A 14708-nucleotide genomic window follows, 5' to 3' on the forward strand; every position below is an offset into this window, starting at 1 on the left:
CCCAGTCCCTCCCGGGGTATTCACTCGCTCTCCCCTTTCAGACATTCCTCACTCACTCACAAGCACACAGCCGCCCTCTTTACCCAACCCCATGGTACTCACACAGCCCATTTTTGCACAGGGTTCTTGTGCACAAGACGTTTTACGGGCACCTTTCCCTTTCTGCCGGCGTTCTCACGGGAGCCTTCTTCTTCTGGCGCGCCTCCTTGTAGCTAGCTTCTTTTGCTTATGCTTTATTTTAATTTGGAACTCCTTTTCCAAGAGAGCCTGGTCTAGCCTTGGGACCACCTTAACAATTGGTGGGGAGCTCCTTCCCAAAACTAGCCATTCTTCACTTGGACTGGAGTTCCCGGGTTTCGGCACCAAATTGTTATGAATGATGTTCTATTTTTTCCAATTTATCAAGCAACAAGATTAAATTTAATAGTAAGTTTTTAATAGTAACAAAATGAATACAATCAAAGTATTGGAGATGACAATTAAAGTATTGGAGATGAAACAATCAAAGTGCATATATTTGAGAATATACAAAATTTGGCAGTAAGTAATTTAGTATAATTGAGGTTCGTATAAAGCATAAGCAAAACCGACCGGGGAGGGGGCCCCCTCCGACCGGGGATACGGGGAGTGGTTCGCCATTCCTCACGTATCAAAGCATCCAGGCTAACAATCCCACTTATATACTGTAGGTTACAGAAGTTTCTAGAAAGCTCCTCCTAGTTTCTATTCCTAAAATTTACGTAACTATACTGCACGGCGCATGCTCTACTAATGGGTTAGGGGGTCTCTCATCCTTTTGAGGGTCTTATTTCCGGTGAAGGCTCATCATCTTCATCAGTGACAGAGGTGTGACCTGCAGGTAGCGCAGGCGCCCTGTGTGACTGAGCAGATGTTTTCCATAACATGACTCTAATTAAGTCCCATGCTTGGAATCATTCCATTTTTGCCCATTTCAAGGTCGAAGCTGTATTTCTAGATGCTGCTTATCAGACTTACGTCCTTCTTCTATTCTTATCTGACTTTCTTCCAACCTCCTTCTTCGACTCCCAACATCTGGAAGATGTCTTTTGTCCTGTCTCACCCATCTCCCCCCCCCCTCACTCTGTAACAATTGTCTTCTATTGATCTAAATACAATTTTGTTAATATAGTTACAACTTAATTAGCATGAATCACATTTATCACATACTCAATATTCTATAAACCATGGAGAAAGACATGGGGGGTTGGAGATGTTCCATTTGATAAGTCATTTAACTAAAAAGCACCTGTGTTGAAAATCTTTGCCCTAAAAAAACCAAAGAGATCTCGGTTTTCTGAGAATAAAGCATAAACAGAGAGAAAAAAAATAAAATTAATCTTTGCTTTAAAACATTTCATTCTTAAAAGTAATACCCCAAGAATCAGACATGGTCCCATATGCGCAGCTTTGGGAAGGCTGCGGAGTTGGGATGAGTGCCATGATTACAAGTTCTGGGAAGATACAAATCGTGAAAATAAAACCACGAGAAGACTGTTTTCTTCCTTCTTGTAAAAAAATCCCTATAACCTAACAAAAGAAAACGTCTCTCTCCAAAAGTAAACTAAACAAAACTGTTTGAGCTGCAAACTGACCAAAGTAGTTGTTGTAAGTTTGTTTTGTTGTTATAAAAGTTAAAAAAAGGAAGGAAAAAGTGGTCTGAAAATCTTATTCTGAATTTATTTTTTTCCTTTGATTGTTTAGATAATAAATTTCTTTTTATACACTCTTAAGTTTTAAGCCTGCCTTGTTTCTGCTCCTAGTTCTGTCTCACAACAAAAAATAAGTATATTTAAATTGACAAATCAAAACCGTGACAGCTATGTAGAACCACCCCTTTCTCACTTGCAGCAAAACCACTGCAGCTGGAATGACCGTGACAAAGCAATATGCCTGCAGCCTGGGGGAGCCCTGAATGTGCAAGATTCACCTTCTGCCTTGGAGTGCTGGTTGGAGCATGGAAAACAAGCTGGGGCCAATCTTGGCACAGAGGAGGCCAGTAGCAGTCATTCACTGAGTGCAAAAAGGTCTTACAAAATGACTTTCTGAAGAAAGAAAATCAAGCACAGCTGCAGTTGAACAGCTCCAGGCCCTGGTGATGTTTCAGTAGACAGGAACTGAACTTGTCACTCTTCTACTGGTTTCATCAAACTGAAATGAATCCTCTGAAATTCCCAGCTTCCTAGAAGAACTCAATAAATCAAAACAGAGACCTCAGGCCTGTGGGTGAATCACAATGCAGAACCTTGTGCTACTGATTCCATCTCTCCCCACTTTTTCTAAGGTCTTGGTGGCAAGTTCATTTAGGTTAGACACACAGCTCACAAGCAGTGCTCCTCTATTTTTCTGCATAATGAATAAAAGTGAGATGACATATCCTAAATCTTTGTTCCCCTATTGTCAAACTGACTGAATTAAGGAATTTCTGAAGCACCAAACTTGCTTCCTCAAATATTACTGTGTGAGGCAAGGAGCTCAAAGAAAATATTAAATGTTAAAAGCAACTTAAATTATATCTCTGAGAGACAGCTCAACCATACACCATACTTTGAGGTGCCTGAACACACCATAAGCTTAAAAGTCCAAATCCACAACCAAGATGAGGAGTGCAAGGGGTTCATGGAGTGCAACAAACCCTGAACAGTCTCCACAGCTTCTGAGCATAAAACACTAACCCAGACAAAAAGTGCAAGGAGGGCTTGTGCAGGGAGGGACCTGAGCAGCCTCCCCATCCAGGCAGCTCAGCTCCCCTGCCTGGATGCACAGCTGATATGCAAAACTCCAGCCTTGGGAATGGAGGTCTGGGCTCCTGGCTGGCTCAGGGGACCTTGGACCAGGAGTCCTGGCAGAGGCAGCTGAGCAGCACTGCCCCCAGGGTCACTGCCAGGGAGGAGGTGTCCTGGGGTAAAATGCAAAAATGTGTATTCTATCACCATCTGTTGAAATGTGGGAGGGGTGGTGATCCTTATCTCTGTGGGAGATGTCCTCTGCTGATGTGCCATCTGATAAAATCAGGGGGGATGATCATCGTTATTTTTTCACAACCCATCCTTCCTCCAGAAGATATATTCTGTTAATGGGCCATTAAGTCCTATTGTATGACTGATAAGATTACATCATCCCATTGGGAGATGCCCCAGCCAGGGGCAGGAGCCAAGCCTTTCCTACCTAGATAAAAATCTGGGGTTTGGAACACGAAGGCAGTCCTTTCCACTGGATCCCAGAGGGAAGTTGGACCTTTTCCACATCATCGCTGGACCTTCGGAGGAAAACTGCACCCTTCTACAGGAGCACTGCTTCAACTGAATCATATCTGTCATCCAAGAGGACTGCAGCCACCATTTAATCAGACTGCTACCAACACCCTGACTGACAGGGTGTCAGGTTGCATTCTGACTCTGTTGGTGGTTTTTCTTTTGTATTATTACATGTATTTTATTTTTTCTCTTTTTTTCCTATTAAATTGTATTACTGACTTGGAGTCTCTCACTGGTTTTCCTTTCAAACGAACACAGGAGGGCAAGGTGAAGGCACACCATGGCTCAGCCTCACAGAGAGGTAAGGTGGGAGCTGGGCCGCTGTGTAGCGGCCACCCATTAGATGGGTTGATTTAAAAGGTTCTCCTCACTCACTTTGTCCCTTTTACCTGATCTATAACTTTTGATTCCCTTTCAACAACTCAGAAGAAGGCAAGGACTTCATTGAGTATAACATGCTCTGCAGCATGCATCTCATATACACACTCTGCAGCTTCATCTGACTCTGCATCAACAAGCTAGAGAAAGATGAGCTTCAGAGTAAGCAACCAGCCCTGAGCAGCCTCTACGCCTTCCTCTGAGTCCATATCAACATTATTTTTGTCGCGAGATTTTGTGGTACTCATAAAAAAATAAAGCAGAAGGTGCTGGACGTGCTGGCTGAGATCATAGGCATCCTAAAAGATGGCTTAAACCAGTGAGAAGCCCTGGTAAGCCTCTACACTTCTTCTGAGTCTGAAACACTGCAGGGTAAGAAGGCAAGGGGTTCATGGAGTGCAACAAACTCTGGCAGCCTCTACAGCTTCCTCTGAGTCCATATCAACTTTATGATTGTCTGGAGAATTATTGACAACCACAAGAAAGTGAAACAGAAGGCGCTGAATGTGCTGGTAGAAATCATAGCCATCCTGAAAGATGCTTTGAACCTGGTGATTATCCTTTCGGTTGAAGGTGTGGGAATCCTTAAAATCAGAGGGTTTTGGAAAAGCTGCAAAAAAGCAGGCCTCAGAGACAGCAAACTGCAATTAAAGCTAAGTGGAAAGCATAAGGTATGTCAGCATAAAAGTTATATGACATGTAGAAAGCAAGGACAAATAGAACAATGGTCTGTGTATTAACACTTGGCTAGCATAACTCTCTAAGCTGCAGAAAAGTATATCTAGCAAGATATTAGGAAGGTCTAAGCTTAATAATGGAGCTCTGTGCATTGTATTTTAAGGCTTACAAGTAGGTATTGTATTCAAAATAAGCAAGCATTGTTTCAACCAAAGGTACGTGTACTTATAGTGGTTGGATAGAATTACTGTCCATATGTTTTTGCTTTTGTGATTGGTTAAAAAACTTTTAAAGTGCATTGTAACATCATGTTCTCTGGCTGCTGCTGAGGATGTTGCTGGCTGAGCTGCTGGCATCTTCCTGCTGTCCGTCTCAACCTTGTAATAAAACTGATGCCTGGGAGAAAAAAATAATAATAAAGCAGCTCGAGATGCATTCCAGAGCAGTTCCTGTCCCATTTGTGCTTCTGTGTGTAAAACCCCTGGCCTGTGTAAAACCCAGGTGATTGTCCTTTTGGTTGAAGGAATAACAAAGAACCTGAACACAAAGGACCCCGGAGTTCATGCCACATCTGTGAATGCGCTGGAAGCATCCATTGCTCCTTTAGGTAAGGCTGAGCCCTGACTTGGACTCTCCTCAACTGTGTCTCTGCCTCTCTGATACAAGAGAACACTGAGTGCCTCGAGAGCTCTTGGTGCCTGTGGAACACTCCAGTTGACAACCACCAGAAGCTGTGGAGGTGCAGTCCTTATGCACCAGTCCCCTAAAAGGCTTGAATGTGCATCAGCATTTCCCAAAAGTCCCAGGAGCCCTTGGCTCTGTGCTGCCTGTCTCTAGAGGAGATCTTGGACTACAGCTTTTCTACAATTCAGAGGCAAAGGGGTTTTTGGAGTTTGCTTAGGCCCCATTTGATTTACCCAATGAATAGCTTTACTGTTGGCATGAAGGGACACTGGCCTATAAGGGCTTCTGTAGAGCTGCCTTCTGGAAGGCTCCACATTATAGGCATTAGCTTCATTAGGATAGCAGGATCAGTTCTTTACTGCATGCTTGGCAAGAAGATCATTTGGGACCTACTTTTTGTAGCTCATGCAGGAAAGGAGTCATACGATAATAATACCATGCTACTTAAACCCACGTTGGGATGTAGCTCCGCAGTGGCTCACAATGAAGCAGATTGCCTGCTTTGTCAGTGCCAGCCCTGCTGAGCCTGTGAGGCACCGTAGTATATCCCATGCCTGTTTTGCCTCCAAGAAAAGCTTGAGTTTGCTTATTAGTATGGAATAAACAGAGAAGTAATAAAATGGACAATTAAACTGGTCACTTTGGAGGGGATCATCATGCTTTTGCATGTCAGCCCTGTACCTCATGCTCCCAAGGCTTGCTACTCATCGTCAAACACTTCAATAAAAAAATCTCAGCTTTCATGTTACATCTGAACAAAACTGCATCAGATCATGGAGAATTCTGCTGGCAGGAGAAGGACAAAACCCTTCCAACACTCACTTGCAGTTGTCCTGGATTTCTGCAGCCCTGTGTGGAAAGTTGCTGTAGGCAGTGTTTGGAGTTGGTTTGATAGCCTTTATGAAAGATGTGTTGAACAGTATGCAGGGCTCTCCTGGCAGAAAACTGTTTGTCCAAGAGCAGGGACATGGTGCTGGCAGAAGCAGAGCGGTCCTGCTCCCAGCACAAGAGTCTGTGAGCTGAGACGTGCTGGGGAGAAAAGACACCGAGGGGCTCCAGCCCAGCTGCTTCACCTGCCGTGACCATTCCATGGAGCTCTGCCATTGGGAGAAAGTCAATGCTGGATGAGCCACCGAGCTTTCATCTGCTGCTAGAACTGCTCCCTGAGAGCTCCTGATTTTCCTGAGAGAGAACCCGGAGCCATCTTGTAACACGTCATGGGGGGATTTTCCTCCAGCATTTTTGGTCCTTGTTCCAGTGAGGGGGTGCTTTGGTTTTAGTTTGAAATTAGGTGGAAACACTAATTTAGTCTAGTGCTTTTGGTTTGGTAATTTGAAATTTTTTTGTTGTGAGATAGGATTAGGAGGAAGGTAAAACTGGCTTAGCTTTAAATGGTACAAAGAGAAACTTTTTTATTAGAAACTATAAGGGAAAAAAAGAAGAAGAAAGCTTAGAATAAAACTTTGGACTACTCTTCTTCTTTCCATACACTTCATGTTTTTTACATTGACAAAGCACAGAAAACAAATCAGTTAGTTTACCATTTCTAAAACAGTCTTTTACTTATTTATTTGTGAGTCTTTTCAGTCTTTGGAGATTTTTTTCATAAGAAAGAGTTTTTTCGTGGCCTTGCTGTTATAGTGATTAGCTGTCTGAGAGAATGGAGATCTGATTACTACGTAAAAATTTGTTTCTCGACTAACAGATTTTTCCATAACAATTATTAAGGACCATATCCACTTATGAGGCACACTTTAAGGATTATAATAGTTTAAACAAAAGCTTAAATAGTTTTTGAAAATAGAGGGTTTTTTTTTCTTCCCTGGGGAGCAGCAGAGGTTTTTTCACTATTTAAATGTAGGGGATTATAGCAATTTTACCATTTGTTTATTTTAACACCAATGCTTCTGCTTATATCTACAGTTACAATATTTAATTCCCCACATATTTTTTATGTGTTACAGGGAAACAAGAGTTGCTTTTCTATAGCATAAAAAAGAGAGAAATTTTAGTGTATGACTTTCCTCCTTCCCTCAACTGAGACTTGACTCTTCTCATTGTTTCAATTTGGTGGTTTTATGCTTTTTTTTATGTATAATAATTTTGTTTGTTTCGTTTTACTCATGAGAGAGAACAATTTATTTGTAAAGTCTTACTTTGGGCCATGAAAAAGTTAATATTCTGCCCAGGCCGCAGAGGATTTTGTGATTTTTTTTAGGTGGGGCGGCCAGACCTATTTACATCAAGCACATCAATAATTTGGAATACTAAGCTTATAAAATTTAATAACAAAAATTTGAATTTGAAGGAATTGTGTCAGTAAATACTGCAACTTTTCTAAAAGATGCAGTTTGAAACCCAGCCAGCCTGTTAAGCAGGCAAGGTACCTGGATGAAAATCCCAGTTCATCCTTAAGAGCTCATGTATCATTGGCTGAGAAAGTAAATGACAAAAATTGTTCCTACCTCACAGAGTTATAGAGATTGAAATAACAGAGTTGTTTGTTTACAAAGTATTCTTCTGTTTAGAAATTGTTTTGTTATGTTGGAATTTTGCACAGTTCTAAAACTGAATGTTATATTAAGTTATAATGTTAAAAGAAGTTTAAAGGTTTATAGTTAAAGAGTTAAGTTATATTTCTGTGTTAAGCAGTTAAATTGTTATATGTGAAATCAAAAGGTGCTAAATTCACCCGACCGCTCCTGAACATAAGCACTGCAGCATCTGGTATGTGGAACTCATCACCATCCAAAAAAGCCAAATTTATTAAGCTAAGTAAAAAATCCCATTCCAATTGAATTTATGCTGTCATTGTCCTCTTGCACGCAAAAAGGGGCCCTTGCAAGTAAGATTACAGAGAACAAGCTGCACATTTGTGTTTTAAAATTTTTCTTCAAATTAATAAAAAAGAAACGGGGAATTGTCGCAGTGCAAGCTGGCTTGTACTGGGCAGTGAATCTGACCACTGATAAGAGAAGCGGCCTGGCTTAACAGACAGGCCCCCAGAGAACAGAGATAGGACAGAATTGGAGACAGACAAGGATGTGATCCAGTGAGTTCCAGCCCAAGCTGCAGAGAGCTATTGGTCAGAGAGATGAGCAGCCTGAACTTGGAGCCAATCACAGGTGCTTACCCGGGAACATTAAACAGGATATTTAAGGTGAAGTCAGAAGGAAATAAAGGCTTTTGTCACATGGATTACAGAATGCTGTGTCTCTGTCTCGGGCACAGCGCCAGTCAACGTATCATTACATCTTACAGGAAAAAGTGCAAAGCAGCAGGATCTCAGGACACATGAAACTTATTGACATCCAAATGTTCTTCAACTTTTCCATTTTTTGCACTGGCAGTTTTCTCACATTAACTCATTTAGAGAAAAGGAACAAAGCAAAACAGCATTTTGGATCACAATTCATCCTGATCTCTAACTCCTTTCCCTTCCTTTGAAAGTTCAGAAAACTGAGAAAGTCCCAGATCCTCGAGAGAATAGAAGGTCCGACACCTACAATGGAAAGCCAACCCATCACACTTATTTCCTTTACTGAAAAGATGACTACAGAGATCACTGAAGACACTGGTTTTGGTCAAGGACAAGAAATGTGTTTAAAGCATAATTACAAGTAAACAAAATTCAATTAAAGGCTTAACATTAGACTGTACAAAGCATACTTCTAGACAGGTGGAGCCTTCCCTTTATAGAATTGGAAAAATTATGGTTTGTGTCTCCACTTAGGGGGAAAAGCACCATGACCAGGTCTTACCAGCAAAACTGAGTGGGGAAACAAAAGCATACTGGTCCTTTGCAATAAATGGCAACAGGTAAAATTGACTTTGCATCTCTTTTAATGAAGCTACAAAGGCAATCTGACAAACAACCCATATATCACTTATGAACACACAAAGGTTTAGAAGTATTTAACAGCTCTGCTTTTCTAAATGAAGTAATTGCTCCCAAGTTTGTCCCACAATCCCACTGGTATCTGACCACTGAAGATCAGGTTAAGAGCCTTGCAGGCTTGGGGTACTTCAGAAACTCCCTCCTTTCTGGCATTTCAGGCACTGAGGAAAACAGTGCCAATTCTGTGGGCTGAATCCCTCCCTGAGCCACAAGCCTGCTGCATATTAAATAGAAAGCACTGTCACCACACACCAGTGCTGTTGTTGATGAAAATGCAAAGCTCAACTCAAGCTTGCAGTGAAGAGGCAACTGCAGCTGTTAGCAGAGATAGTGCGTAGAAAGAAGAAATGGGGACTTCTCTGGACGGAAACTTTAAATTCTGGAAGGAGTATGTAACATTTCAATTTCAATTTAAAGCTTTCTCTGTGTAGCCTACTCAATAAAGCACAATATCCTTCTTTTCATTAGAAGCGCTCTTTCCAAGCCCTGCCTAGCTCTGTTTTTACCAGACTCAGGGTGCCATTGAATGGGCTGGGCACAGGCTGTCTGCTCCAAGAGCCAATGCTGGGAGACTGAGTTTTATTGAGAGACTGAGGCTGCCCAGCACAAGCTGCATCCACTGCAGAACACCATGTGGGCAGCATAGGAGCACTCTGTACTCTCTTGGAATACCCCAAGGGGGCCTCTGAGCAGATGGACATCCCAAGCACCACAGCTCAGCTGTGGAAATGAGATTTGTACAGGAAAGACCTCAAGGATCATCTAGTTAAACTACCATTCCATGGGCAGGGACACCTTCTACTAGACCAGGTTGCTCAGAGCCCCATCCAACCTGGCGTTCAACATTTTCAGGGATGGCATCCACAACTTTCTGTCTGCACCACAGCTGGCCCAGCTGTGATTTTTTTGAGCTCCTGAGCTCCTGCAGCTTCCTGGTCAGCCTGGAACCTCCCTGGCAACCATGGTCCCTAAGCCCGTGCAAGTTGAGACAACAGGGATGCAGGTGAGGAAGTACACTCACCTCTCATTTTCCCTGAGCACAGGGATGCACCAAAACACACTGCTCCTCACACAGACAGTGTTTGTGAGACAGTTCAGATGAATTAAACCATGAGTCTGTGACCACTGGGACAACACACAGGGAAATTTCAGGTCAAAAAGATAAGGAAATTCTATGTCCACAATATAAGAAATGCTTTCTTGATTAAAAGGAAAGTGTGTAATCTTGTTCAAATGTAATTTTTCTTCCTCCACACTGTTGTTTCAGACTGCATGGAGATGACTTGTTGAAACAAGTGAGTGTACTTTTTCTGTCAAAAATGTTAATTCTTGTTTGCTTCCCACTTGAAAACTACTTAAAGAAGCAGGTTGGGTTGTTTTCTATTACAGTGGCAATAAAGCAGTGTCTATCTCCTAAAATATTAATACCCTGTCAACTCTATCAAACCTTCAAATCTTCTGATCTTCAGCTTCCCAGAAAGTTCACAGGGTGTCTATTTATCTTACATAAAAATGCTTGAAGGATGGGATATTTTAAAAAGCATGGTATTCCTTACTGTACTATTCAGTCCCTAGAGACACTTGAAATAACTTTTTTAAAAAGAAAATTTAGCTGGTATCCTTAGAGGAACTCCAGGATCTAAGATAATACACCTGTTTTTGAGAACATATATACTTCAAGCAGCCTGCTTCCCATTGTGGTACCAGAATCTTTGCTGGCCAGAAAACTCCCCATGCCTCTCCCAATCCTACAGATCAAGTACGCATTTCCCTCCTGCCTTTCCTTCCTCCAGTTAGGTGCACAAATTGTCTTTCCAGTACATAGTCCCCCTGGAAAAAGCAGTGTTGCTCCAATTAAATTCAGGAAGCCCTACAAATTCTTCTGTACAGCCCAAATATAAGGAGTGCTTCAACTGGAATGTGGTCATTATAAAATGAATCCAGAAATAAAAAACTGACTACATTAATTGCAATTCTGAAAGCATAGGAAAGACAAAGGCTGTTCTTCCCTGCTATTCCGAGGTTGCTAGTCTTGAATGCTGCTGTCACTTTCCACAAGACATCTAAGAGGCACTTTTTTTAGTGGACTGTGCAGTCTGTGGATACCCACATGGCACTTAATTCTTTGGTAAATCAGCTTGGCAGCAATGCACTGAGGACATGCAGGATGTCCAGTTGTGGGTTTTGTGGCTCTTTTTTGCAGCTGTAAGTGCTGGTGCTGGGTTACCTAGGTGAGACATGAAGGGTTACAAGCTCACTATCTCTGGGAAGTCTCAGGACACATGGTGGTAGGAACAAATCCACATGAGGAAAGCCAAAGGAAATAAGAGAATAATGGGTGAAGTCAAGAAGAATTATCAGACTACCCATGTCCTTCTCATGTCCCTAGTAATGCATATGAAACACCTACTAAAATATCCAGAACTGCTGAAAACGCACCACAGTTGCAGTGAAATACAGGTGCTTGGACTCAGATATCCAAGTTGAAGAAAAAATTGAAGAGGTGTTTTCCAGGGCTTCTTTTAAAACAGCAAAAATACTGTAAAAAAAACATTTCCCTGTACAGTAACATTAAAAAGAGGAATATTAACATCTGCATCTTGCTTCTGCTCATGTTAAATTTCAGCATAGCTCATGGAAACCACCAACAGCTGCTCTACAACAGCCCTGAGCACAAGGAAAAGGAGTTCACTGACAGTGGAAAACTGCAGACTGCTCCTAGCCCCATGCCATCTCAAAAAATGTTGTGGAGTGGAAAATCTTGTTCCCCTAGAAGGAAACAATTAAAAAAAAAAAAACACCAAGAGAGAACTATGCTGTTTGCCTAGTTGAGACCTTCCACGTTCCCAAAGGAGAGAAATTCCAGAGTTGCCTGTTATGAGGAACTCTTCTCCTTGTATTTCTGGTAAGCATCCATTATCTCCTTGACAACACTTGGATCATCAAGTGTGGTGACATCTCCCATGTTGCTTGATTGTTCAGTGACTACTTTCCTCAGTAGCCTTCTCATGATCTTCCCTGATCGGGTTTTGGGGAGGCGCTTTACCACCTGCAAAGAAGGGAAGGATGCATCTTTAATAGAACTTGAGTCCTGCTGGAAACCACAAGGAAAACTGGCTGGACTATCCTAAGCCTGGCATTCTATTTCATGACAACACCTCCTTTGAGGCTCCTGGGAAATACATCATGGAGCACACTAGATTATGTCCAAGGAAAGGAATGTCACTAGCTATACATTTTATTCTTATTTTAAGTGGACTTTGTTCCCCATTGCCATGTCCAGACTGAGTGCTGCAGGACACACAGCTCTTTTAGGCATCAGGTCCTCAATATGCTGTTAACGATGAAAATCTAATTACACATGAAAACTTAGGCACCAATGGTGACATAAATCTCAACGCATTACCAGAACAGACATATATATTCAGCTTTACAGGGCAGGAATATAAAGCAACGCAATTCTGCACACCAGCTGCAGGGTCTCCTATTCAAGAGGTATCTCCTGTCTGCTGATATTTCTCTCTGCCTGGTATCTGTCAGCCTACACACCTTCCTTCATAACCAGAACAATCCTAAATGCCTTGGCTATGCCTTCTGGGAAGGACTTACTGCAAATTCAAAGGCTTTAGCATAAATGTGAGCCTGATGAAGAGTTCTCAGACACTGAGCAGAGACACCAACAGGTCTCACATTTTGCTACATAATCAGGCCAGTAGGCTACAAAATTCTATAGCATTAACTGACATGCAGTGAAAGAGTTAGAGGACTTCTCTGCTGGACTACCCCAAAACAGGGAAATGGAGGCATTCCCTTGCACATTGGCAAGTTCTGGAAGCTTCTCCAATCCACTGAGGATATCCTGGGCTGTTCCAAGTTGAGGGAGCCACTCTTGCCTGCTCCTTTTGTATTCTATTGCCTGTGCCTTGGTGTCCACTTTACATGCATATGGCTAAAGCAGAGCCCTTCAAGGAAGCACCTGGTCACTGCCTCCAAGAAGAGAGAAATGGATGGAGGCAGACCTTGGGAGACAGCTAAAGGGCAAATTTGTGAACTCTCTCCTAACAGGCAAAGGGAGCTGCTGAAAGGCTTGGAAGCTTGAGACTGCATGGAGCTCATCACTGCTTCCAGGGCCAGGCCTGTTGTGCAACAGAAATGGTCAGTGCTTTGAGGTGTGACATTGATGCCAATTATCACTGCGAGCTAGCTGGGCAGTGTCACTGCCTCTCAGTGCTTCTCTCACATGCAGACAGACCACTGCACCTGCCCTTCCCCTCCCTGGATCCCTCCAGCCAATTCTGTTTTCCTGCCTCTTTATCCTGCCAGAGCAGGACAAAAGCAGCACTGCAGGCAGGACAGTGAGCTTGATGTGACCATTTCCTGTTACTGGCACTAGTTTCAGTCTCCCACTTACCAGAATGTGGTCAGGCACAGCATACTTTGCTATCTTGGAAGCCACTATGGTTTTGAGCTCTTCTTTGATATGGTCTACACAAGGTGTCTGCTCCTTTAGCACTATGAAAGCAAAGGCACCTGGAAGAAAAATGAGCAGAAACCACAAACCTCATACTAGATAATGTCTGGAAAGACCAAGGATGCTCATTTGAATGCCAATGAAGGTTTCAAGTCATTCCTATGCACCATCTAGGGACTGAAAACCGTTGATCGTTTTTACAAAAGCAAGTCAGACACCAGCCCTCAAATGATGGCCCAGCCTTTTCTCAGCATCTGTGACTGATCTCAGTGACAGTGACAAGTCAACGTAAATTACCCAAGTGCTATTGGGATCAAAAGTTGGCCAGTGTATATCAGCTATTCCCATTCTGTTCAAAGGATGTTTCTAAGCACAATCCTATAAAAGGATTTTATACCATATACATGAACTCTGTGTATGAAAACAGTTTAGAGAGTAACACCCAAGTTAGGAACATGTAGCTATTTTCATGGCTATCTTTGTCTCTTGGGGCTGCAGTGCCAGTCAGCCTAAGGTAACTTCCCTCCCATTCCCTCAGCATCTCCTAACATGCAGCCTGGGCCAGAATTTAAGGGAAGTATATGCAGGTGTCATGTCAGGACACTGCTTTTCACATACCTTCTCCTTTGATCTTATGTGGATACCCAACCACAGCTGTTTCAGGGACATCAGGGTGATCAGCCTTCACAAAAAGTCAAGCAAAAATCACAAATCAGAATTGCTTCAAGCCCAACAGATTTTGTGTCAGTTGCTATACAAACAAAACAACTTGCCATATCTTGCTCTCCCCTTGACAGATCCTGAAAGCACAACAGGAGAGCTGGATGCTAACTTCCTACAGCAGGGTCAGCTGGTGGCCATGGCCACGGCCACATCGCAGGGAGTAGCTCTGTACTGGCCCTGCTTTTATACACAAAAATAAGTACTCCTACATCCACTGCTAAGCCCACTGCACACCCATGATGAATTTGCAACAGCTGGAAACCCTCCTTCTCTTTCTTTGTGCATTACTGTGGTCCCAAATGGTGACTGGCCACTGTCAAATCACAAGCAAAACCAGTCTTGAAGTGGTCAGTGTTACAGAGAACTGTGGCCAGCAGAGGTAAAAAGCGAAGCTGCCCAAAGTCCACACTTTGGGCTTATAAATGCCCAAAGCTCACCAGAAAGCAGAAAGAATCAGATTTCTTCATTCCCTAACCCAAAGGCATTTTTGTTATGCTACACAACAGTGATAACTTCTGTTGCATTGCAGAGTTTAATTTAACATTCTTCTGCAGTAAGAACTGCACAGACCAGAAGAAACCACATATCTGCATCCCACACC

The 14708-nt window shown here is 42.6% G+C and overlaps 1 protein-coding gene across 1 annotated transcript in view; it reads right to left on the bottom strand.

Moving 5' to 3' along the window:
* Positions 1-414: 414 nt before the first annotated feature.
* The window catches only part of LOC106862736 (acyl-CoA synthetase short chain family member 1), a 39392-nt gene continuing 25098 nt past the window's right edge, over positions 415-14708 (bottom strand). Inside the window, exons 12-14 of the mRNA XM_088160996.1 lie at positions 14003-14066; positions 13325-13443; positions 415-11962 (exon numbers count right to left, since the gene is read on the bottom strand). Coding sequence (XP_088017122.1) covers positions 11789-11962; positions 13325-13443; positions 14003-14066 — 357 coding nt within the window. The 3' untranslated portion in view covers positions 415-11788. The remainder of the gene's footprint in view (positions 11963-13324; positions 13444-14002; positions 14067-14708) is intronic.

Source organism: Sturnus vulgaris, chromosome 3, assembly GCF_052056855.1.
Source record: "Sturnus vulgaris isolate bStuVul1 chromosome 3, bStuVul1.hap1, whole genome shotgun sequence".
Lineage (NCBI taxonomy): Eukaryota > Metazoa > Chordata > Aves > Passeriformes > Sturnidae > Sturnus > Sturnus vulgaris.